Source organism: Canis lupus, chromosome 5, assembly GCF_003254725.2.
Source record: "Canis lupus dingo isolate Sandy chromosome 5, ASM325472v2, whole genome shotgun sequence".
In the NCBI taxonomy this organism is placed as follows: Eukaryota; Metazoa; Chordata; class Mammalia; order Carnivora; family Canidae; genus Canis; species Canis lupus.
Genome location: NC_064247.1, coordinates 73,533,003 through 73,559,818, shown reverse-complemented (window position 1 = coordinate 73,559,818; position 26,816 = coordinate 73,533,003). Strand labels below are relative to the sequence as shown.

The window sequence follows — 26,816 nt, the reverse complement described above, 5'->3', positions numbered from 1 at the left end:
AGACATGGAGTGGCAGGGGGAGATTATTTGTAATATAGACCTAACCTTTATGTCACTAGCCTCTTCTCTGTTTGACTATGCTCAAAACCGAGTAGAAGAATTAGAAGCTTTGAGTCATGTGCATCTGGCTGTAAGGACTTCAAAAGTAAAGAAAGATAGAGAGAGAGCAACAAGGTGGGCAGCCCCCGACAGGGAGCCTGATGGATGGGACACATTTCAGCAGGTAGAGGGAGGTGGAGAATGAATCCCAGCAAGGCGAGTGGGCACAGGCAAGGCAGATCATAGCACCAGGCTCTGCTGGCCTCCTCTCCCTCTGCTGACCCATACGACTGGACCATGGTGCATGCTTCTCAGTCCTGCAAGGGGAAAGTTCCTCATTTTACAGATAAAGAAACTGAGATGGTGGAAATCAAGGGGAATCTAATCACCTGGAGAGAACAGAGACCATGATCAGGAATGGATTCCTAGAGATGGTATTGCTAAGTAATTGTACACATTCACTAGGAAGCCTACTCTGTGCCAGGCACTGTGCTCAGCACCCTTTGGAAAGCCTCTTGTGCACTGGGTACTGTGCACAGCCCTCCGGGAGAAGGCTGCTATGTGTGTGTGGAATTGCACTTGGCCTTCTGTGCACCAGACACTGTGCTGGACCCTCTGGGAGAAGCCTGCTGTGCACCAGGCAGTGTGCCGGGCACCCTGAAATGGCCTCATCCCTCCATCATGAGCTTGGAGGTGATGGTTAAAGCTATGGCACAGATGAATTCTCAGAGAAAAAGGAATTCAGAAAGAGAAGCACTGAGTGGAGAGCCAGAGAATCAGCTGGAGATGAAAGTTAAAGGGGGATTAATTTCCTGGCAAAGTCAAGGGCTTCTCTCCCAGTAATAGCCCTATTGGACCTAGCACTGCTCAGGAGAAATTCTTCACTCACCCGTGTGGGTGGGAAGCAAAGTGATGGCATTCACAATAAAGGGGCAATAGTTTTTTAGGGATCCAGGAGGGAGGGGCAGGGTTTGGAAAACCTTGGATCAGCATTTCCAAAATGTCTTGCTGCTGAATTTGGCTCAGAGAATCTCTGAACCGAGGCTCTTTGTGTTTGCTTTTTTGAATCTGCAGAGATTTGTGGCAGCAGGAGAAAGCCCTCATCCTGTCTGCTTTTGTGTGATTATGATTATGCACACACAGGCGAGGCCGACACCCCCAGGGATTGGGGAGGTGCCAAGAAATGAGGATAGCCTCTGAGCTTCCGAGGAGTCACCTAGCTCTGCTTGTGATTTTCATGATTATTCCATTAAAAAGAGCTGCTAAGGTGCTTTTCAGTGTGAGCTTGAGTAAAGGAGGCCCTGTTCCAAGGCTACTTCTTGTGGGGCCTGGAGCATTGGAAATAGATGCAACTGAGTCCCATTCCGTCCGATTCATTGGTTGGACTTATAATTGATTGATTGAATGCATGATGGAGCATTTTTTCAATTTTGAAACCCACCTGAAGGAACATATCTAGCCTTAAAAGGAGCAACATCTGCTTGAAGATTTGATAGAAACAACCAAAGCATCCTCACCTTCGGGGTCTGGGAAATGACATCTCCCTCTGCTCACTATCCATCTTACTCTCACCTACCACCCCCACCCCACCACTGACCTTCAAAAGGACACAGTGACAGCAAGGGGCATGAATTTGTGGCTTATATGACCCTTGTGCCTGTGCAAACCCTATCTTACCTGATTCAGCTATCACAATGCCAAGAGAGGCTGAGAGAGAGGTACACAGAGGATCTATGGTGTCTCCCTCCAGCAAGAAGCTCAAGAAGGCAGCTCCCAGCTTTTCTCAGCCCCTGCTGGTAGCCTGCGTGCCTAGTGGTGGCGGCAGTGGTCACCAGGGCTGGCCACAGCTCACTGTATGAAACCCTGCCTTGCTTCAGGGGCCCTCACATGGTTTCTAGATGTGATGGGTCAAACCAGAGTCCCCTCATTCCCTGTAGTGGGTCCTAGGGTATGTTGCCTGACTCCATGGAGTCTCAGCTTCCTTATGCACAAGTGGGGTAATGATGGCCTCTGAGTCAAAGGGTTGGCATGAGGCATTCTCAATGAGATGGGATTTAGGAAGTGCTCAGCACTGTGCCTGGCACATAGCAAGTGCTTTTGAATGTGGGACATGCTCTCTTAGGAGGATCAAGGGTATCAAGCCTCTGCTCTAATGGTTTCTGGACTGGTGGCTACACCCACCTTGAAGGTTGCTTGGGTTAATGGTTTGGTTGTTGAGGTTTTGCAGTCTTTCCTTTATACTCCTTTCCCAAACTAAAAGAATTCTCTTTAAGTTGGCCCACTCTGAAAAAAATAATTAAAAAGCTACCAATGGACACAGAAGTTACCGTAAGCCAGGCCGTATGTCTCATGTGCATCAACTCATCCAAGCTTCCCAGAGAAGCATGGGGCAGGTGTTATAACCATCATTTCCTTCAACAGTTGGGGACACTGAGAGGCAAACTAAATGATTAATATGGAGATTAAATTCATATTCCTAAGCCCAGTGCTATGCTGCCCCCATGCCAACCCCATGCCTGCCCTCTACCTCTATGTTGGTTGTCAGTTGTGGCAGACACTCTTGGGTCCTTCTGAAGGAGACAGCGTGCAGACAGGGTCTCTCATTACCATGTTGGTGTCCCAAAGCCTCTTCCTTTGGCCTGTTCAGCACTGATTGCCCTGGGTCAACCTGTCACAGTGCTTTCTGTAAAATGCCTTTCCTTCATCACCTGGCTAATTCCTGCTCATCCATCAGCACTCAACAGGATACTCCTCCACTGCCCCAAGTGGCTCTGCTGAAGCTGTGGTGACTGGCTGGGCCATTTGTTTAGTCTGCTTCCCTAATATCCATAAGCTCCCAGATGGCAGGGAGGAATTGAGCTCCTATCTATGTCCCCCCAGCTCAGCATATACCCTGTCCAGCATAGTATCAGCACTGAGTGGTTGTCCAGTGGCTGGAAATGCAGAACGAATGTATAGCAACCCTGACCTTGGGCCTCTTCTATAATCTAGGATGGGGAAAAAAAAAAAAGCAGTTTGAAAATAGAAACCTCCTGGCCTATCTGTTTGGAATAACATGGTCTAACTCTGGATATATCTATATTTATTTTTGAAGACAACATTTAAACCAGAATTCTACAAAGAATAAATTAAATTGACTGCTTCCCGGAGCTGCTTGCTAAAACGATGCTTCCATAGTTAGACTGATTTGAACATTAATTAAATCTCAAATTCAGAATGGTGAAAAGGCCATTGCTCTGGAGTGAAACTGGACCAAGGTTTGAATTCCAGTTGTACCTGTTACATAAGCTTGGGAAAGGCACTGCATCTGAGAACCTCCATTTCTTCCTCAAAAAAATGGGAGTTAAAATGCCTGTCTCAGACTTGTCATGAAAATTAATTCTGAAATGCCCAGGATATAGCAGAGCTCAGAAAATGTGAGTTTCCTTTGAAGGAAGTACATATATAGAAATGTGGGATACCAGTCTTAAAATGTTTTCTTCATTGTTCTGCATTCATTCACTCCTCCATTTATTTAATCATCCATTCATATAATCAATATATGTTGAGATCTAATGCCTCATCCATCAGAATGAGAAGGACCAACGATACAACAACAGGCAGCACAAACATGGTCCCTGTCTCATGGGGCTTAGGTTTTGGTGGAAGAGACAAAGAAATAGAATAATTACAGCTTATGACAAACTGAAAGTGTCTTTATTATAGATACTGAAGCAGAGATAACGGGGGGCTGCCACTTCAGGTGGGGTGGTTAGTTACATCATCTCCAGGGAGGTCACATGTGGGTAAGACCTAAAAGATGAGAAGGAGCCAACTCCAAGTAGAACTGGGGAAAGGCTGTTCTGGCAGAGATTATAGCATATGCAAAGGACCTGAGGTAAGGAAGTTTTAGGAATAGCTCCAAGGTCAGAATGCCTTGAGCAGTTAGTGGCAAGTGAGGATGAGGAAGTGGGCTGTAGCTTATAGGTCACCCCTTGCCAATGGATTGCCCTGCATTTCTGCAGAACCAGAGTATAGAGTAACAGGCCTAGATGGGGCAGCTAATTAATACGAGCAGGTGTGACTGGCAGTTTGTGGGAGAAAATGTGCACTCACAAGCAGAATACAGACGTGAGGAGCATCAGGCAAGAAGTGAGCATTTGGGGGGCAGGTCCTTTAGGGATACCCAAAAGGTGTGCACAGCCCAGCATTTGGGAGGCTGCTCCTGAGCCCAGGTGGGCATCTTGCAGTAAAGGAAACACGTCCTGCAGAAAAGCAGTTTACAGGGAAGACTTGGTGGCCCAGGATGGCTAGTAGTAGAAATGGAGAGGGTCCTACTTCTATAGGAGTGAACACACTTGGCAGAAAAAAAAAAAACTTGGGAGAAGTGAGGAAGGCAGGAGCATAGCTACCCAGCCCATGATGCAAGGTACAGACCTGAGCAGTCGGTGTGAGGCACCAACCTAGAGCCCACCAATGGAGTCTGTGTGTTCCAACTCCCACCTGCCTCTCAGGCCTCGCCTCTTTACGTTTCCTTTGCTCCAGCCAAACTGGCTGCTTCCCAGTCTTCGTCCTACCACAGGGCCTTTGCATGTGCTGTTACCTCACCTGGAACATTATTCCTGCTGCTCTTTACCTAGATAACTCCTCCACTTCGCATTTCCCCAGGGATGCCTTCTCTGGCAGACTTGATTGGGCAAACTCTAGATTGACATGATCTCAGAGCACCTGTGTGGCACTAGACACCATGCATTTTAATTTAATTTTTATTCGTGTAATCGTGGGTTTAACATCTACCTAATAAAAGTTCTAAAAGCGGAGAAATCAAAGCTGTTTGGGCTCACCACTGTGTCTCCAGTGCCAAGTGCAGTGCCAAATATTTAATCGACAAATTAATTGTTAATATAAGAAATAATGCCAGTTTGGCTCCTGAGTAGCTGGCTTAGACCAGTGGTTCTCAGAGTGTAGAGCCAGAATCAGCAGCATCAGTATCTCCTGGGAACCTGTTAGAAATGCACATCTTCAGGGCCCACCTCAAACCAAGTGAATCAGAAGCTAGGAGAAGAGGGGGAGGGAGGGCAAACTGCAATCTCTTTTAATGAGCCCCCCGGAGATTCTGATGTTCATGAAGGGTTTAGATCCACTGGCCTAACTCCCTGGTTCTGAATTTATAGGTGGAACTTGAATAGATACACCTTTACAGATAAGGATCCTATTAGGCAAAAGCAAAGCTGATAATTTTTTGATGAGTCTTTGTAATGCCTGGATTTTGGACTTGACTCGAGAGTTTTTGAAGGTCATGACTCAGCTTTCGAAAGTCATGACTCAGCTGTCTTGGGTCATGGGGCAGTTGACTTAGTGTCTGATCTCTAAAAATGCACATGCAGAATTTCCTACTTCTGAAAACAGGATCTAGCTGTCCACATGAGCTGCAATGGCCGAACTTGGTTTGAGGATGAGGTTGGAGGTAGAAATGTTGAGCAGTGTGCTAAGAAAGATGATCCTGCAAACTCACAAATCCGGGGAAATGCTATTCTTGTCTTAGCAGAACAAGGCCTAACCACAACTGGGAGCCCTGGGAGCATGAATAATAGCTCCCCTACAATCCCCAGAACCTTCCTGTTTACAGCTCCCTTCTGCATAATATCTTTTAACAGTGGAAGCCCAGTGTATGTTTGTTAAATGCATGAGTAAGTTGAATCAATGAATCTATAAATAAATTAATGGAAGAAGGGATCAAAAAATATTTTGTCTACTTAATACAATACAAATGTGGTTATACTCTGGAACCTTCTATTGTTATAAGACGATCCTATGTATTTTTAAAGATTTCTTTATTTTAGGGGAGGATGGGCAGAGGGAGAGGGAGAGATAGAATCCACAAGCACACTCCCTACTGAGTGCAGAACGCAACATGGGGCCCGATCCCCGGACCCTGAGATCATGACTTAAACCAAAACCAAAAGTCAGCTGCTTAACCAATTAAGCCACTCCTGTGCTCCAAGGTCCTATCTATTTAACCCTCTTCCTCAAAGATTCCATTTTAGATTGAACCTAGAGATTGAATGAATACAAGTTTGTGAGTTACATTAATGTGCCTTTATGGCACTGAGGATGGAGAGAGAGAGTGAGGAAAGCTAGTCCCTGCTAGACTGGAAGCCGCAAGCAGACAGGAGCATGTTAAGTTTTGCCCACCCCCGCTCTGTCTCCAGCACCTTGGACAGAGTCTAGCCCATAACCTAAGCTCCACAGATCAGACTTGTTGAGTGACTCACTTACGGAGTGACTGTTGTATGGCTGGCAATGGGCCACACATTTCATCTGTCACCTTCTTCATCCTCAGCACAAGAAGACATGCTCACTCCACTTTACAAAGGAGAAAGCTAAGGCTCAGAGAAGCAGTGTGAGGTGGCTAGATACAAATTCAAATTTTTAAAAAAGATTTATTTATTTGAGAGAGAGAGAGAGAGAGAGAGCCAGCACACATGTGCACAAGCAGGGGGAGTAGCAGAGCGGAAGGGAGAAGCAGAGGGAGAGAGAGAAGCAGGCTCACCGCCAAGCAAGGAGCCTGATGCGGGGCTCCATCCCAGGACCCTGGAATCATGACCTGAGCTGAAGGCAGATGCCTAACCGAACCGACTAAGCCACCCAGGCACTCCTTTGCTGTCCTATTTATGGCTACTCCCAGAGCCCTTGCTCTTCCTGATTCTGGGAGTAAACAGCATGACACAGGAAGGGAGAGTAATCAAGTTTGGTCCCTAACAGGTAACAGTATCTTACTTTGTCTTCACACCATTTAGAATCTCGGCTGAAGGAGTGGACATTGTTTTGGATTGCCTCTGTGGGGATAACACTGGAAAAGGTCTCAGCCTTCTCAAACCACTGGGAACCTACATTTTATATGGTAAGTGTTAAAGAGAAGTGGGGATGGTCTGCAACAGGGAGCACTGTCCATATGCTCACAAAAGCTCTGATGAATGAAATGTGTTGATATGTTGGGGTAATGAGATTGAAAGGGCTTAATTTTTTTAAGATTTATTTGAGAGAGAGGGGGGCAGAGGGAGAGAACCTTCAAGTAGACTCCTCGCTGAGCACAGAGCCCAGCATGAGGCTTGATCTCACAACCCATGAGATCATGACCTGAGCCAAAATCAGGAGTCAGACACTCAACCAACTGAGCCACCCAGGAGCCCTGGGAGGGCTTAATTTTTTAGTGTTTTCCATAATACTGCTATTGCCATTAGTTATTTTCAATTATAAAAGTAACATATGGGGATCCCTGGGTGGCGCAGCGGTTTGGCGCCTGCCTTTGGCCCAGGGCGCGATCCTGGAGACCCGGGATCGAATCCCACGTCGGGCTTCCGGTGCATGGAGCCTGCTTCTCCCTCGGCCTGTGTCTCTGCCTCTCTCTCTCTCTCTGTGACTATCATAAATAAAAAGAAAACAAAAACATTAAGGTTTAAAAAAAAAATAAATAAAAGTAACATATGTGTCTACTGCCCTATTACCCCTGTGAATACTTCTCATTCCAAAAGGGGTAAAGACCAAGCCAGTGCAGTCATTGATTTGGCCCACAGAAGGTGGCACAGGTGGGAAATATTAATGGCTTCAAAGGAAATTTTAAAAATGGAGGAATGAAGGACCCACAATAGGATGGGAAGGGTGGCTAGGATATGCAGGTTTTAGGGCCATTCTTCCCTAGTGGAGATGATGTTGCAAAATACAACTCTCAAATTTGAAACTACCCCTGTATGTCCCAAATCACAAAGAAGCTCTGGGTGGTTAAAGCACACCAGTATGCTCCCGGTATGCTCTTTTGCAGCCCCCGGTATGCTCTTAAGTCTGAGGGATTTATCAAAGATATCTGGGAGATTTTCTCAAGCAGAAGACTTCAGAGCCGCCTCCTCATCTTCTTCCTCTCTTCTGTAATATGCTTGTAAACTAATTTAAACATTAGTCTCTCTACAAAGTCAAAAAAGCCTATCTGAAGCCAGATATCATATTACAAAGCCAAATGATACTGGGGTTAGCCAACATTTGAGATTTTTGGCAGTTCTGTTCCATAGATCCCATAGAAGATTGAGACTTAGCTCTGTATAACTCAGAAAAAAAAATTTCATTTCCCTGCTATTCCCTGAGAAACTTATAAAAGAGATATTTGAAAGATATAAATATTCAAGCATCTTTTTGTCATTGTTATTATGACAGAAAGAGAGGGAATAAGCCTCCCGTTGCTGGAGTGTTCTGGTATCTTCAATAGTATCTGAAAGTCCTTACAAGTGGGTTCATAATTCTTTAACTATTACTGTTGATAACAGAAGCTGTGTCAGTGCACAATGGGGGATATTGGATAGAACTAACCTGGGAGTCAAATGTTCGATGGCCAATTTATTCTTTCTTACTTATTCACCAGTTCTGTTTTTGCCCCACTTCCATGATGCATTTGGCAGAGTACAATTTTATCACCTTGCAAGTATCTAACTGATTACACTGATTACTAAGGAACCAAAGCCTGGTACCATGATGCTTGGTGGTAGTCACCCCATAAAAGCAGGCCAGCGATTAACTAACTAGTCTACCCAGGCCAAACAATGAAGTTTAAAATGTACATTGTTTTTTCATTAAGTAATGGTTCTCTAAGGGCTTATTCCCAATCTCTGGGGACAAGGCAGGAAAGTCACCGAAAAGGCACCGATATGGCATCTGATTTGTTAAGAGCTCTGTCATCCCCTCCACATTCCTAAGAACCACACAAGGGAGTCTTTTCTCTCTGAAAGAGAATCTTGGGAAATCTTCCTAACACCATTTCCCATCTTCTTTCTGAATGTTATTTGTTTCCATTAGCAAAGCTCGGTTTCTCACACTATTTGTCTCAAGTGGTTTTGACCTCTCTGCTCAGATATCTTTGGAGTTAGTATGTTCATCATATCACTTCCCTGGCTCCTGAACCTATTTTCACCCACACCTGCTCTCCTGTACGCCATTTTTTCATTCATCTAAATTCTAGTGCAGTCGCATCTCTCCCTGCCACTTAAGTGTCCAGCCCATATCAGAGCCCCAAGCTCCTTACTTGTTAAGAAATCAAATTCAAACCATGAATTAGGCTCACATAGAATTTCACTTCCCAATCTTGAAGAACAGAACCAATATTTTAAGCAATTCATCATTGTATTAGAATGTAAATCACATTTTTGCTACATGCCCAATTTTCCAAAATAATGACGTGGTCACCTTGAGAAATACTACTTTCTCTTTGATCCAGGGAAACTTGGCTAAAATTAAGTCAACTTGATGTCATCACTCCCTCCATTTCCCTCATTTTTCCAAGGCTGAGTTGGGCAGTTTTGGACCAAACAACTGCCATTCTTCCATGTATAGCAAGAGATGTTGGTTTTCATTAGCAATAGCTTGATTTGGGAATCCTCCATTTACAGGTTCATCCAACATGGTGACTGGAGAGACCAAGAGCTTCTTTAGCTTTGCAAAATCAGTAAGTATCCATACGTGTCAAATGTACTGTGGTAATGCAGTGACTTGCATGTTGTGAGCTCTTCCAACTAAAGACATTGACTAAGCACCTAAATCTTGTTTGTTCTTCATCTGCATCATTCATTTTCAATAAAGCCTGTGTATTCCTGCCTTGCACACTACACACGGGCAAGACTGTGTATATACTTCGGCTGCTTTGTCTAAATGAAGTGGAGAGGTGGGAACGTTTGAGAAAATCACAAAAGCATTTTGATTTCAGCCAAGATTGTTTAAGTTCTTGTGTTTTTCATCATTGCTTAAAAATAAACTTACATTAGTGCATTTTATTTGCTTCATGGAGAAACCAACTGTGAGTGTGGCCTCTTTTGACCAGGTCCTCTGGGGGTACTTAAGATTTCTCCGTATCTCCATTCTACTGAGCTGGAGATACAAATGGGATCCCACAATTTTAGTGAGTCCCCAGGGTGATTTTAGACATAGGCAAATTTGTGAACCACTAGCTTAAATAATCATGCTCTGAATGCAGTGTTTACTTTGCGATTGAGAAACCACATCCCTGGGTATTCGCTATTCCTACCTAGAACAACACTTGCTAGAATTAAGCTCATTTGGGCTAGAACTTCAGTTTTTAGCCATGCCCCCTCAATAGAGAATTGCTACTTCTTATGAGAGAGTTTGCTCTTGTATCCTATCCTCTCAACTGCCTTAGCAGCCAGTGCAGCACTCATTGGTTCATTTGCTTTACAAGCATCTTCTGAGCACCTGCCATGTGTGCAAGACACCAGGGGATTGCAGTGAATGAGATGGGCACATTTTAGCCCCTTGTGACTCTTACATTCTAATGAGGGAGACAAACTGAAATAAGAAAGACATATTAATAAGATGATTATTCTAAGTGGTCATAAGAACTCTGAAAAGGATTAAAAAGAAGATGCAGGATGGGGTGGAGGCATTTTGCATAGGTGGCCAGGGAAAGCCATAGAAATCATTCTACGTGTGGCACTATGGGGCATTCATATGCCCCCTAAGTGCCAGCATTGGCTGGCTTTACCCTTAAACATTCCCTGATTCTCGAATTATTAGTACTGCCTGCCCTGTTACAGTAGAATTAAGGGCCTGTTTTTGCCCTTAAACTTCAGAGTTTAGGTCAAGATCATTGCAACAAAAGAATCTGTAAGGGAGCAAGAATGGCATGTAATGAAGGATGCTGTCTGGAGCAAGTCCCCTGAAGATAGGCTTTGTGCCACTCACAGCTGTTTTGTTGCTGTGGCTGTAATTAACGTGATGCTGACAGCCTGCTGTGGGTAACCAGATTGATCCCAAATTACATGCAATTGTAAGAAGTGTTTTCCCTTTCTCCCCTCAACGCACAATCACAACACACAGTGTTAATGAAATAATTGCAGTGTGCCCAGGTTCAATGACAGCACTCATAGAAACATGGCCAGGATGGAGGTTGAGATTCTCCTGCCTGAAACAGGGGTGCCGATTACAAGAATGCTATATAGTTGGAGGTCAAGAACAAAGACTATTTCCTTTCAGAGACCTGGTCCAATGTTAGTTGGTCATTTAGAAGCAAAATGAAGATAGGGCATGCTAAGGAGTGGAATGATGACATTGTTCTAGAAGGTTCTAGAAAGGAATTTTCTTCTACCTATTGAAGAAAGGCTTAGAAATTAAAGCCATACTTAGAACTATACAAGAATTTCTCAGATATCCTAATTATGTTCCACCTTAAAGCTCTTGCAGAGCTTGTACTCACTCTTTATCAAATATGCTATTTGCTTTTAGACTATAGCAATGGTTAACAGTGGTTAGCACTTAGAGAGCAATCTGACTCCAATTTCAGAGCTCCTACTCACTAAGTCAAAGATAAGGGAAATATTTTATATTTATAGAAAACCTACTCTGGGTCAGACACTGTTCCAAGAGCTTTCTGTATATTAACACATTTAATCCTCATGATGACCCCATGAGGTGCAGTAGGGAAACACAGCCTAGAGAGGTTAAGTGACTCGCTTAAAATTGCACAGCTACTAAGTGGCAGAACTGGGATTTAAAACCAGACACTTGGCTCTAGAACTCACTTAACCACAACTATGCAGGAATTGCAGATTTAGCAAGCATCCGTTTCACAAACATTTACTGAGACACCGCAGATGCACCATGAAACGAGTCATTAATCATTTCTCTACTTGGTTTTTATGGGAAGCCAGTCCATGGCCAAATACATGTGTCTCTTGGAGCTGGCCTCCGGGCCCTCAGGGAATGTGCATTAGTAAAAAATTTTGTGCATGAATCTTATCCTTGCTTTTGACTTGTTTTTCTCACACTGATTTTCCTGACCATATGATTTTCCCACTTAAAAAAAAAAATCAAAATCTTTTGTGAGCTCCCACAATTCAGGAAAGAGACACGGTGTAAATAAACACACCAATAATATAAACATTACCAATGTTCCTAAGTGCCCATCACATTTCCCTTCTAGAGCCCTCTAGAAATTGGAACTTGGGGTTTCTAAATTCTGGTCCTGTGTACTATAGGATGTTTACCAGCATCCCCTGGCTTCTACCCAATAGATGGAGTAGATTCCTCTGCCTTCCAGTCACCACAACAAAAACGTCCTCAAATGTTATCACCTGTCCCATGGGAAGTAAAACTTACCTCAGATAAGAACCTCTGGCTTAGTCCCAATGCTATGGCTTCGCCGCCACATCATGCTGTTCCTTCTGCCTATATTATGTTCCCTCGCTCTTTTCCTCGTGGATTCCCACCCACTTCTCCAGCTGTGCCATCATCCCCCCTAGGAAAGCTGCTCTTGTGGCTAAATCATCATCCCACTGAGTCCCCACCACACTTGGTGGACTTCTCTGCCACCCTGCTCCTGCCCCCACCAGGTCACTGCCATCACCATTCATACGCTAAATTCTCCCAGAAACCTGAGGAAATACCCAGCCACTATCCGTAGCCAAGGGATATGAAACACACAGAAGAAGAGAGAGCACAAGTGAGAGCCAGGATTTGGCTCCAGAGCTAACAGTCCCAGCCCCACGCCTCAATGGTCCCATGACATGTGTCCTAGTAGCTGTTTTCAGGAAGTCTGTTTCTCACTTCCACCTAGAGCTCGTGCTTTGCTCATGAGCATCACCAGGCACTTATAGCTCTGCCAGCTAAATAGCTGCTTTAAAAAAATACCCCAACAAGGACCACCCCTGGGCCAGCTGGAACCCACCCCACTATAGCAGCCCCCTCCTCTGCCTGCAGTGCTGTGGACAGGGCTGGCTTGGGCTCCCTCTAACTGACACCTGCTCTCCCTCCAGTGGTGGCAGGTCGAGAAGGTGAACCCCATCAAGCTCTATGAAGAGAACAAAGTCATCGCAGGATTTTCCCTCCTAAATCTGCTCTTCAAACAGGGCCGTGCAGGCCTCATTCGAGGAGTGGTGGACAAACTCATTGGGCTCTACAACCAGAAGAAGATCAAGCCTGTGGTAGACTCCCTTTGGGCCCTAGAGGAGGTAAGAATGATGTCACCACCCCCAGCAAATAATCTCTTTTTACTCCAAGAAGATCTGGGCAGCCAGATACAGTCTTTTATTCGAATATTATTCTCCGGGCTGGTTCATTTTAAATGAGAGTCCTAAAAGTTGTTGTCCTCTAGAATCGTGCTTTGGATATGAGAAATATTCTCAGTTCCATAGTGATTTTCAAACTTTGTGCCTCAAACTACCACTTGTACTATGACCCCTTCTCAGGCCACCAGGTTTTCATGGGTGTGGACGATCCACCTGGGTTCTTAGAGGGCATGAATATTACTGCAGCATCATTTATGATATCACCTTGTGGGCATATGACATTAAGGTGGGGTCAGACAATGACTCAGAGCTGATATATTTTGTGTGCTAAACCTCAATGCTTGGAGACCCCTGGAGACGAGATGCTATTAGCTGTCACAATGGGCATTGTAATTATTAATGAATTGTTGGATCTAGTATTCATCTGAGTGTATTAATTGATCTACCAAAAGTTCTAGCATTTGAAAGTGTTCCTTTGACCATGAAAAAATCAAGAATCCCTAATGAATCTTTAAGGATATTGAAGCATGAACTGTCTGCATTGGTGCAGGTAGGATGTGTTAGGAGGAGGCAGGGTCTAGAAAATCTTCCAGGACCAGGGAAGTTCTGGGCATATGGGTGGCCAGTCTTGGTGGCTACCTGCTAGGAGAAAATAAAGAGGTACAGCCTAGGTTTCAAGAGACATTTCAGTGGGAAATCTTCCTAAGTCAGACCTTTGGCTTCTGGGAGCCATGAAGCCCCTGAGAAATATCTTAAAAAATATGGGAATGTGTTTTGTGTTTGTTTCGTCTTTGCATTTTGCATGGGTGAGTGCCTTACAATACAAGAAATTTTTTGTACTTTTGGGAGTCACACACATCCCTGAAAAAGCTAACAAACATAATGTGCTGTGGAATGGATAGTACGTGTTGTCCTGGCAATAAAGCTGGTGCTATTTGCCTAATGAACTAGGTTAGCTGAGATCAAATGGCTCCCCTAAGCACAGAAATCGCCCTACAAAAAGCTTTGTGGGGGTCCGCATGTAATCAAGTAGAACTGGTCTTAGATGCACGGACCAGGGGTGCGCCTATATATGCCTCTCTGATACTGCAGTATCCTGGATGGTCTTTAAAAAAAACCAACCAATAAAACCCTTGTGTCTTCTAATAAAAGAAATACATGCTTATTGTAGGAAAGTCCTAAATTAAGAACAGAAGCATAAGGAGAAAATAAACTGCAAGTCTACATTCCAGAGATAACATAGCTGACATTTTGGTTTGCGTCCTTCCAGTCTTTTTTCTTTTGCAGATGTTCACTGTGATTCGGCTTCTTGTTAAACCCAATAATCGTGCATTCCTTTGCTTTGTAATTTCCAAGATGGTTAGCCTACTGTTATGCTTTCCTCAAAAATGTTTTTAATTTACCGAGTCAGACATCTGTTCCATATTCACTGTGGTATCTCAGTGGCATCGAGGAGGGCTGGACTACATGGTTACTGGTTCTCAGTGGTCAGAGAGGAGAGAAAACTGGAGGTAGTCAAGACCAGGGCTAAGAGATGAACTTGACTATGGGACAAAGAAGGGGGCTTATACTTAAACTCAATGTTCCGAAGGACCCAACAAATCTGGAAGCATTTAAGTAAGAGATGAAATCCAGAAGGGGTCCAATTGGCCTGGTGAGTCCTTATTCTAGTATTTGAAATCATTCCTTGGTCACAATGGTATTCCTTGGTCACAAATATGTATTGAATAATTACTGTATACCCAGCACTGTGCACATGCTGGAGACATAGTGGTGACCAGACAGCCAAGATACCTGGGTTTCATGGAGCTTACATTTAGAGGGATGGGGGAAGCCCAGAAAATACTGGGAAGGAGACAAAAATAAGCAAGGTATTTGTCAATTTTCCGAAGTTCCTGAAAAAATTTAAATTAGGGTATATGTTGGCAAGTAAGTGGAACAGGGAGATGGTCTCCCTAGACCATTGATTTTCAACCTCTTTTTCCTTATTATCTGCCCTCTCAGGAGACTTTTTAAACTTCTTTTCCTGCTGAAGCCCCTCTATGATATTCTAATACCATGGGTATACCATCCATCCCTCTGTATCAATTTAGCTACCTACCTATCATCTAGCTAGCTGCCCTGCTGTTTATGTCCTGCATGTATATCTGTGCTTTACAGATTAGAAGAGTAAGATTTTTTTCATCTTCCAAGAATCAATTTCCATCCCTTTGAGGGGCCGTATTGTACTCACTGGAAATACATGCTGTTGAGTGACTTCAGACAAAAAATGTTAGGTATCATTTGTGCTGGGACATGAAAGAGGCAGAAAGCTACAAAAAAAGTGCCCCTGCAAGGCAGAGGCCCACAAAAGTAAAAGGACAAGGATTAGAGGGATGGATTATGTGGCCCCTTTCAACAGGTTGGTGTGAGCAAATGTGAAAATGGTATTTATCCAAAGGACACAAATATAGTGATTCGAAAGGGCACATGCACCCCAATGTTTATAGGAGCAATGTCTATAATAGCCAAACTATGGGAAGAGCCCAGATGTCCATCAACAGATGAATGGATAAAGACATGGTGGGGGGGCGGTATATAAACACACACACACACACACACACACACACACACACTGGAATATTACTCAGCCATCAAAAAGAATGAAATCTTGCTCTTTGCAATGACATGGATGGAACTAGATGGTGTTACATTAAGTGAAATAAGTCAGAAAAAAGACAAATGTATGATTTGACTCGTATGTGGAGTTTAAGAAACAAAACATGAACATAAGGGAAGGGAAGGAAATATAAAATAAGAGGAAATCGGAGAGGAAGATAAGCCATAAGAGACTCTTAACTCTAAAGAACAAACCGAGGACTGCTGGAGGGGAGGTTGGTAGGGGAATGGGTAACTGGGGGATGGGCATTAAGGAGGGGTCTTGATGTAATGAGTACTGGGTGTTGTATGAAACTAATGAATTACGGAATTCTACCCCTGAAACTAGTAATACAGTATATGTTCATTAAATTGAATTTAAATTAAAAAAAATTTGTTTAAAGGAGTGCCTGCCTAGGTGAGCAGGGGCTGGATAGAAATCTGGATTTTAGTCTAAGTCCCATGGGAGGCTGCTAACAGGTCATGATCAAAAGCTGCCACATTTGGGACCCCCAAGGGTATTATCCACCAAGGAAGAAGCAAAAATTTTAAGGCTGCATCCCAGGCTCCAGCTGTAGAAGTCTGATATCCAGGAAAGCTCTCAACCTGATCAAGGAATGAGGGGGTCACCAACGTAAACCCGGCTTTTATTAGGGAAGATCTGCTCATGTAAGGCAGGGGGACTGTGGAACTCCTGTGCAGGTGGGAGTTAACAGGGTGGGCTAAGCCGAGGATGCAGAGCAAAGGCTCTCAGGATGCGCACTGACCAGAGATGGGTAGCTCAGGCTGGCAGTTGGCAATGGACTGAGTAATGGGTCCTATCCAGGCAAGTCCAGGAACTTTATTCCAAATGCTTCCCAAATATACCCACCTGCTCTCCTTTCTACTCATGGCACTGTGGCCTGAGCTGGCCTCCCTCCTGCAGTGAGCTCCTGACTGGCTCCTCGCTTCCATCTTGCCCCTCTACAGCGCATTCTCCACCCAGCAGCCCAAGTGGACTTCTCACTACCTAACCCAGACACGTCCACCCTGCTTAAACTCCCGCCATGACTTCCCACTGCACCTGAGATACAGTCTGAATTCTGTCCTGGACTGTACAACTCCTGCCCCACTTACCATCTTTACACTGTCCACCTCACCTCCTCCCTCTGAGTTTCAGTGGCTCGCGTGTCCCTGGTCCTGAAACTACCCAAACCTGTGTGAATAGGGGTATTTTGGACACTCCTTCTCCAGATTTTCACAGAGCTGCTTCCTTCTACCAATTCGTCTATCAACTTCAATGAGACCTATAGAAAGAGGCCTTCCCAAAGCCCCTCCTCAAAGTGGCTTCCTGCACAACCACCCACCCAGGTATTCTCCCCCTTTTTACCCTGTTCCACAATCTACATTGTATTTACCATTAGTTGAAATTATCTAGTTGGTCTGTTGGCTTGTGGAGACTCTAGTCTCCCTCCACTAGGAAATAAACCTCAGATGAGGAACCCCGACTGTGCCATTCCAACATCCCAGTGCCTGGCATGGAGTCAATGCTCAATAAACACGCATTATATGAGTGAATTGATGAATCCAGCAATACACAGAAATAGGACTACCTGGGTATTGTCTCCGTTCAACAATAAATGTCTGTTGAATGAATGCACAAGACATACAAAAACAAGGTATTATTTAAGATGACTTGGGCCCAATTGACATTTTGGCCAAATCATCCTTTGCTGGGGGTAGGGGTTGCCCTATGCATTGTAGGATGTTTAGCAGCATCTAAAGCATCAAGTGGTTTCTGCCCACTTGATGCCAGCAGCACCCCTCCCTGCCAGCATTTTTTATTTGACAATAAAAAATACCACTAGACATTGTCAAATGTCCCCCAGATGGGATAGGAAGAAGGGCAAAGCATCCATTAGTTGAGAAACACTGCTTTAAAAGAAGCCATATTGGTTAAGATAGTGACTAGGATAACAAAGGAATTACAATTTCCTGTAGCAGGCTAGTCATCCACAGAGGATGTTGCCTGTTTGCCAACAAAAACATCTACAGTCACTCATCAGTAACACCCACCGACTTTCTGGGGGTTCTTTTCTACAATATTTACAGACATCTGTTTAGAGCTGCAGTTGGGACAGACTCGGTTATTTATCAAGCCCACGCGGCTCTTCTGGGCTTGAGGAGAATAGAGCCTGCTTATTACTTGCGAACCTCAGAAGGATGACTGTAATGATTTTTCCCCTCCCCTTTGGTAAACGATTTCACAAAATTGCTTTTCAGGCCAGCTCTGTAACTTCATCAATGGAATATAAAGCCCATAGGGATTAAAAGAAAATTTTCTTGGGCTCTCTGAGCCCTCAGACTAGAAGATTTAATAATTTCAGAAACAATTTAGTGTTTCTTTTTTAGCCATCTGTCTTTGACTTTATTGTAAATTTAATACTTGAGGCAGAGATACACTCCGGCTTCAGGTTTGCCTCTAGATATTAAATGTGTAGCTATACATTAAGTCAGAGAAAAGCTCATCTTTCCCAACAATTCAGACGTGGAAATGAAAAATACTTGTATTTGTCAACCAGCAGGAGTGACTTTATTGAGACCTACTGTGTGCTAGTACTATTTTAGGATTCCCTGATCCTTAGGTTTGTGACTTAGTTTCTGAGACAACACTGAGGTGTCAGTCGTGGGGTTAAAAACTAGAGAGACTACTGTTAAGTAAGAATGAATGCTCAGAAGTGGCTCCAAAAATGAGATGGGGCTTAGTTGAGATCAGAAGGATACAAATTCCTTGGATGATGTTGGGTTAAAAAAACAAGGCTTTCAGGGGCACCTGGGTGGCTCAGGTCATGATCCCAGGGTCCTGGGACTGAGTCCCAAGTCAGCCTCCCTGCTCAGCGGAGAGTCTTCTTCTCCCTCTACCTCCCCCTTCTTGTACTCCTGCTCTCTCTCTCAGACAATAAATAAAATCTTAAAAAAAAAAAAGACAAAAACAAGGCATTCTAAGCAGGAGGGACAGTGAAAAATCTCCAAAGCAAGAGTAGGGGGTAGGTGGGGTGAGAGGTCTGAGTGAAACACAGCAGAAGTGGTTGCCTAAGGAGGAGAGGAAGGTAGGTTTGGTCATGGAGTCACATCCTGGAGGCCTTCACTGCCAAGCAGAGAAGTAGGACTGATGTTCTAGGTGAGGTGATCGCTCTTGGAGAGCATGGTCTGAGGAGCATGGTACCATCTGATCCTTTCAATTCCTAGAAGCCCATCCTGGTCCCAAGTGGGACACTAGTATGATACACCTGGAATATGTAGGTGTGACCTCTAATTAAAAATGCCTTTCCCATCTGCCATTTTGTAGCACAGGGTCTACTCTCTTATGAGCCGAATTGCATACCCTTACACATTCATATGTGGAAGCTCTAATTTCAGTACTTCAGAATGGAATTATATTTAGAGATAGGGCCTTTAAAGAATTAATTAAGTTAAAATGAGGCCTTGGGGTGGGCCCTAATCCAGTCTGACTGGTACCCTTCTAAGAGCAGAAGATTAGGACATATGGAGAGACCATGTCAAGACATGATGAGAAGATGGCCATCTGCAGGGGCAGGAGAGAGGCCCCAGAGTATAACCACCCCTGTCGGCACCTTCATCGGGGACTCCCAGCCTCCAGAATTGTGAGAAAATAAGTCTCTGTTTAAGCCGCCAGTCTATGTTATTTTATTATGGCAGCCCCAGGAAAATGATACAGGGTTGCATGGAGATCTTGGCAGTTTCAAAATCTTCTATTAAAGGCACTGTCTGTAGCATTTTACAATATTATTTACATAGTCGTCTGTGTTTGCACTCTGCAGTTTGATACCACTAGCCACATGTGGCTATTTAAATGTAAGTTAATTAAGTCAAATTAGATTCCGTTCCTTAGGGGTACTAGGTGCATTTCAAGTGGTCAATAGCCACACATGGCTGGTGGTTACCGTATTAGACCATGCAGAGATAGAAGAACGTGCCTGTCATTACAGAAATCCTGCTGGAGCTGATCTTTGAGATGATGTCATCCTTCTGTTTGAAAGTAGGAAAAAATTTTCCTCCCTAGCAATCTGGCATGATTACCTTTTAGCAAATTATATTAATTATGCCCTTCCTTGTGTATCTCTCTTTGCTATCCAAATGTAGTCATTTATTTAAGTGCCCCTAAGCCCTCATTATATTTTCCCTGCATTTTCCCCTTCTTGTTAATAGTCATGGTTTAATTACATGTGTGTCTTTCATCCTATGCCATCACAAAGCTATCACAAAACCTATACAGAGATATAGGTCTGCCTAAAAGAATTAATGAAGGAAAAAAAAAATACAATGCTGAGCTTGATAGGGACACTTATCTGTCCTGGAGCAGGAGGGTAACTTGGTAAGAGACAGTTTAATGTTGAAACCAGCAAGCAAAGGTGGAATGACCCAAGAGACCAGATCGGGTGGGAGTGTGATTGTCAGTGTAAAAGAATGGCAGGCTTCGACTCCAACACCAGACTGGGAAGTTCACAGAAGATGAAGCCAGGCATCGGAAACAGTTGTCTAAACTCAAGCTAAGGAGGCAAAGATTCAAGGAGAAACCATGAAAAATTCCACTTAATTATGGCAGCTGGCAGCTGGCTGCATGGACTGTCTTTAAAGATTTAGAAGCTCCTTTCGAGACACACTTGGGGGTAGGGAGGGTATTTTAAAGACATCATCCCAAAGCAGGCAATGTGTGCTGTATCATGGGTGCATTGGTTTGGAGGATGGATTGGGGGCAGCTGGTCTGGCCCGGAAGTCACTGCAGATTTTGAAATACAGGTAGGTGAGCCCCAGGCAAAAGTGAGGGCAGCGGAATGGGAGAGAATAAGTGAGTCGGGGTCACTGGAAGGGATGGAAATTGAAAATAAAAGAGAAAAGAGAAGCAAGAGTCAGAGATGACCAAGGGTCTTATTACCTAGGAGACGAGGAGTGGGGTGCTGGAAAACACCATTTTTACTCAGCAGTGGTAAATACTACCATGAAAAAAATCTGATGAACTTAGTTATGAGTTTGGTTGAAGGGGATGAGAGAACATGCAGGTGGAGATGTCCACAATTCAAACCCCCAATCACATGGAGATGCAAGAGGAGGGTCCTGACTGGTGCTGTGACTACTGCTGCGGCTACTGCTGCCATTTCCAGAGGATTCACTGTGTGCTGGACTTTGTTAAGTGTTCTGCATGTATTAAATCATTTGGACTGCCCCAAGCCCTGAGACCCAGCTGCTATTATCCCCATCCTCCAGGTTACAAATGTGAGGCTTTTGGGAAGCTATACTTGTCCAAATCTCCTGCTTATGTTGAATTTAATGAAAATTTGAAGCCCAGTGAAGTCTGATGCAGAGAAGTTATTGAAAAAATGGCAATGATTAAACTCACTGAACAAAAGAATAAGCAAAATAATCACATTAGCAAACACTTGGCATCGCCTGTCTACATGTGCCAAGCACTTTCCATTAATTAACTCATTTCATCCCCACAATAACCTCGAGGGGTGGGTAGTGTTATTATCACTGTGGCACGAGTAAGGAAATGGGATTAGTGATGAAGTAAGGTGCCCCAGGTCACACGGCTGGTATGTGTCCACGATGGCAATCACACCAAGACAGATCAGTTCTCGAGTCCGTGTCACTTCTTTGCTGCAGAGGGAAGAGGGCTAAGGCCTGAGACCCAGAATCCCCCAGCCTTCACGACAGCAGGCAAAAGATGAGGTGTCCATAGACGGCGGTGGCATGGGGACCACCACGGTCTGACAGGTCATTAGTGTCGGCTGCTGCTGACAAGTCAGGAAGCACATAGAGGAAAAGCCTTTGGATTTGACTCTGGGTCATGCTGACCTTTCAGAAAGCCCTCTCTGTAGGATGATGAGAGCAGAAGTCTGGATGCAGAGGGTCAGGAAGGGAACGTGTGGGTAAGACAGGCTGACAGCCAGCATAAGCCTCCCATTCCACATTGAGTGGAACAAAAGCTCTGAGAATAGCCAGGAGGAACAGGCTCCAGGGTAGGGCTGTTTAGAAAGTAGACTAGTGGTTGCCTAGGGCTGGAGGATTTGGGGGGGAAATGAAAAGGTACCTCTAAGTGGTATGGTGCTTCTGTTTGGAGGATGAAAATGTTCGAAAATTACTGGTGGTAGTGGTTGCACAACTCTATGAGTATATTAAAGACCATTGCATTATATGCATAATACATTATATGCATTATCATGCATCATGCAGTATGGTTTGCAAATGATATCTCAGTAAGGCTGTTATATTGTGGGGGGTTGCATAGAATTGGGAATGGGAGAGATGGGAGGAGGTACAGCTTGGGAAGTCCAGATCCCTGGCCCCTATCCTTAGAGAATCCTATCTGCATGACCTTGTGAAACCATCCATGTATCTTGGTCCCTTCCTCTAGTTTCCAGATAAGGAAACCGAGTCTCCAGAAGCGACTGCTATGTCTGCTTTGTGTCCCTAAACTTCATTCTTCCTTTGCCTCATGTTCCCCTTCCTCTCAAGTAGAATCTTAGATTTTTCAATTCAATCAGTCCTGCCCCACACATGCGCGCACACACAATCTCAATTTCCATTTCCACGCACAGTCTCCCTGCATGCCCCAGTCACAGGTATTTTCTGCAGCTCAAACATCCCAGGACCATCCTGCCCACAAGCCCTCCCATGCACCTGCCCTCAATCCTGCTCAGAGCTACCCAACACATCAGCAAATTGAGACACAGCTCCGGCTAGTCACAGCTCCGGCAGAATAACAGCCACACAAGACGTCCACTTCCTTTTTTTTTTTTAAGATTTTATTTATTTATTCTTGAGAGACACAGAATGAGAGAGAGAGAGAGGCAGAGACACAGGCAGAGGAAGAAGCAGGCTACATGCAGGGAGCCTGACGCGGGACTCGATCCTGGATCTCCAGGATCCGGCCCTGGGCTGAAGGCGGCGCTAAACCACTGGCTAAGCCACCCGGGCTGCCCAGATGTCCACTTCCTAATCCCCAAAGTCTTTGAAGATGTTACCTTATGTGGCAAAAGAGACCTGGTAAATGTGTTTAAGGATTTTGAGGGAAGGAGATTACTATAGATTATTTGTGTGGTGATCATAATCACAGGAGTCCTTGTAAAAGGGAGACAAGAGAGCCGGAGTCAGAAAAGGTGATGTGACAAAGGAAGCTGAGGGAAAGACATGACATGATGTGGTGCTATGAGCCAAGGCATGCAGGCACCTCCAGAAACCAGACACGGCAAGGAGGTTGATTCTCCTCCAGAAGGAACCAGTCCTGAAGACACCCAGATTATTTTATTTATTTTATTTTATTTTATTTTATTTTATTTTATTTTATTTTATTTTATTTTATTTTATTTTATTTTATTATTTTTTTGAAATATAAAATTGTTCTTCTCTGGCTTCTTTATTTTTTAATTTTTTTTAATTTATTTTTTATTGGTGTTCCATTTGCCAACATATAGAATAACACCCAGTGCTCATCCCGTCAAGTGCCCCCCTCAGTGCCCGTCACCCATTCACCCCCACCCCCTGCCCTCCTCCCCTTCCACCACCCCTAGTTCGTTTCCCAGAGTTAGGAGTCTTCTATGTTCTGTCTCCCTTTCTGATATTTCCCACACATTTCTTCTCCCTTCCCTTATATTCCCTTTCACTATTATTTATATTCCCCAAATGAATGAGAACATATAATGTTTGTCCTTCTCCGACTGACTTACTTCACTCAGCATAATACCCTCCAGTTCCATCCACATCGAAGCAAATGGTGCGTATTTGTCGTTTCTAATGGCTGAGGAATATTCCATTGTATACATAAACCACATCTTCTTTATCCATCATCTTTCGATGGACACCGAGGCTCCTTCCACAGTTTGGCTATTGTGAACATTGCTACTATAAACATTGGGGTGCAGGTGTTCCGGCATTTCATTGCATCTGTATCTTTGGGGTGAATCCCCAGCAGTGCAATTGCTGGGTCGTAGGGCAGGTCTATTTTTAACTCTTTGAGGAACCTTCACACACACAGTTTTCCAGAGTGGCTGCACTAGTTCACATTCCCACCCACAGTGCAAGAGGATTCCCCTTTCTCCACATCCTCTCCAACATTTGTGGTTTCCTGCCTTGTTAATTTTCCCCATTCTCACTGGACTCCCAGATTTTAATGCAGAGACCCATTTCGGGCTTCTGACCTACAGAACTGTAAGAGAATAAATTTGTATTGTTAAGCTACTGAGTTTGGGGTGGGGGTGGGGGTTGTGACAGCAGCAATTGGGAATTTTTTTTTTTTTAAGATTTTATTTACTTATTCATAGAGACACAGAGAGAGAATGAGAGGCAGAGACACAGGCAGAGGGAGAAGCAGGCTCCATGCAGAGAGCCTGACGTGGGACTCGATCCATTGTCTCCAGGATCACACCCCGGGCTGCAGGCGGCACTAAACCGCTGCGCCACCGGGGCTGCCCCAGCAATTGGGAATTAAGACAACATCTATTCAGCAAACACAGAGGCCGGGCTTTGAAAACACACTTATAAGTGGGAAGCGGTGGGTCCACACTCAGGTAGCAGCCAGGTAGCAGAAGTGAACAGCCAGACGGTTACCTAAGCAGGACATAAAACCCAAGGGAGAGAGCTGGAGGGGTGACCAAGACATGTGCTATAGCCCAGGCCCAGGCCTGGACGTTGAGAGAGAGGAGGTGGCTGGCACATCCAAGCACAGGGAGAAGGTGCATCTGGCTGAGCATGAAGTGATGGGGATGCCAAGAGGGAGACCTTGAGAGGAGGATGGGGAAACGGAGCACGTGCAAGCTCCCACCCCCACCCAGTGTGCCATCCTCACTCCTGCCAACTGGACTGTGTGGTTCTTCAAGAACCTGGGTCTCTATTGCCCCCTTGCCTGTCTTCATGCTTTTCTGTTATTTCTGCTTATCATGCCCTTCCCTCATCCTTAGCCTATGACGTCCCTGCTCCCCTTTCAAGATTCAGGGATGGTGTTGGCTCTTCTGCAAAAGCATCCTCAACATCCCATGGTCTTGCCATGATGCCCAAATCCAAGAGAGGAACCTCTGATTTTGGGTTCCCTGGGCTTGCCTCCTTCATCAACATGTTAATGGACAGCTACCTATGAAAAAATGGGGAAAAGGGGAAAAAAAAGATACATGGAGAAAATGGTATATTCTACCAGTTTCTAATTGGAGGAATTAAATGACCTAATACCTGACAAATATTAAGTGCTCACTAGCTATTACTCTTGCAGTGTGACGTAAATGTATCCCCCACAGAGCTGAGATCTTTGGGGCCAGAGACTCTCAGGCAAAATATCAAGCAAGGAGAACACAGGGTGCGCCATGCTGAAGATTTCTAGGGCCTCAGGGCAGGTGTGCCCATCAGCCTGGTGCAGCGTCTAACCATCCAGGCTCTAACCAATTTCGTCTCCACCAGAGACCACAGCAGGATGCGGGATTAGGTTTATTCACAGCTAAGTACTCCTTCTGGGAGCTCAGCAATGAATACATTTCTGTGATGAAGAAAATGATTGCTTTCGCCTCCAAGCCTATCGTTTGGCTGAAAATATATCACAAAACTGGAGTTTCTTGTAAGCCAGGGATAGAGTCGATGCAGGCTGCTTTTGACTGTGTTTTTAAAAGACCTAGACAAAATTCTGCTGCTTCTGAGGCTAGAAATGTCTGGTTGCTTCTGTTTGCTTTCCAAGTCGATGGAGCAATCAGTTTATAGGTCTCATTTGCAAGGCTAACACCAGAAGGACTGTTTTCAAATATTTTCCGAGGTATTGTACTGATGTGTTAATCACAGATTCTGAACTATTCACTAGAAGCAGATAACGAAGATCTGGCAGACCAAGATCGTTTGAACCACTAGAGCACACATTTAAATCAGAGAATGTGCAAAGAAAGGTTGCTCGTCGGCAGGTAGGCGTGCTGTGGATGTTGCCTCTACTTCCACCTGCTGGAGGCATTTTCCTCCCTCAGCATCCCTTTCCTCCATTGAAAATGGGCTGCTGGAACCAAGGACCACAGGCTGAATGGCTTGAAACAACAGAAATATATTGTCTCACAGGTCTGGAGCCCAGAAGTTCCAGATCAAGGTGTCAGTAGGGTTGGGTCCTTCTGAAGGCTGTGAGAAAGAATCTGTTCCAGCCCCTCCCCCAGCTTCTGGTGGTTCACCAGCATCCTTGGTTGTTCCTTGGCTTGTAGACATATCACCACATGTCTGCCTTTGTGTTCACATGGGGCGCTCTCTATGTGACAGTCTGTCTCCAAATCTCCCCTTCTTAGAAGCACAGCAGTTGTTGGAATAAGGCTCCCTCTACTCCAACGTCTTAACTAGTTACATCTGCAAAGACCCTCTTTCCAAGTACAGTCACATTCTGAGGTCCTGGGAGTGAGGACTTCAACATATGAATTTTCTATGAGGGCCTGGGAGCGCAATTCAAGACACAACAGATGGTAAGTCAGATACACTCAAAATGAGAAAATGTTTTGTGAAACGTAAAGGGCTGAAGAGACAAATTTTTGCCTAAGAGTAGGCTCCCAAACAGGGCCAAGTCCTCCTTCCACTGGCTACAGATGTGAGTCTTTGGGAAAGGACTCTAGGCTCCCTTTGGTCATCTGTGAAGTGGAGATAGTAGCGGTGCCTCCTCTATGGGGTTGTTGTGCAAATGCCATGGGTGGTACAGGGCAAGGTTGTGGGGCATGTCCAGGCACCCTATAAAAGTCAGCTGTGTTATCACCTGGGGATGCATGGATAGGGTATGGCCCTGCCTGTCTCTTATAATTCATCCTCCCAGAGCTGGCCCCTCTCTGGTTTGCCACCACCATGACGTGAACAGGCTTTACCGTTGCTCTTGCCTTTGTTTTTACTCATTTCCAAAGGCATCTGTGGGAGCTGCTTTCTGGAACAGAAGCTCTAAGCAGCACAAATGATAAACACATGCTGGTGTTTGGATCCTCTGATCCTCCAACCATCTAGGCTCTGATTACTAAACCGTTAGCTTGTTTGAGGTGGTGCTGCCAGGAAAGTGCCATGCTCTGGTTAGTCATTTAATAAACTCCAAGTGAGCAGCTGCCTCTGGAG

At 44.7% G+C, this 26,816-nt stretch overlaps 1 protein-coding gene across 1 annotated transcript in view; it reads left to right on the top strand.

Moving 5' to 3' along the window:
* VAT1L (vesicle amine transport 1 like) overlaps positions 1-26,816 on the top strand; it is a 147,001-nt gene that overhangs the window by 65,103 nt on the left and 55,082 nt on the right. Inside the window, exons 5-7 of the mRNA XM_025426916.3 lie at positions 6,819-6,922; positions 9,453-9,508; positions 12,828-13,022. Of these exons, the coding sequence (XP_025282701.1) occupies positions 6,819-6,922; positions 9,453-9,508; positions 12,828-13,022 (355 nt within the window). The remainder of the gene's footprint in view (positions 1-6,818; positions 6,923-9,452; positions 9,509-12,827; positions 13,023-26,816) is intronic.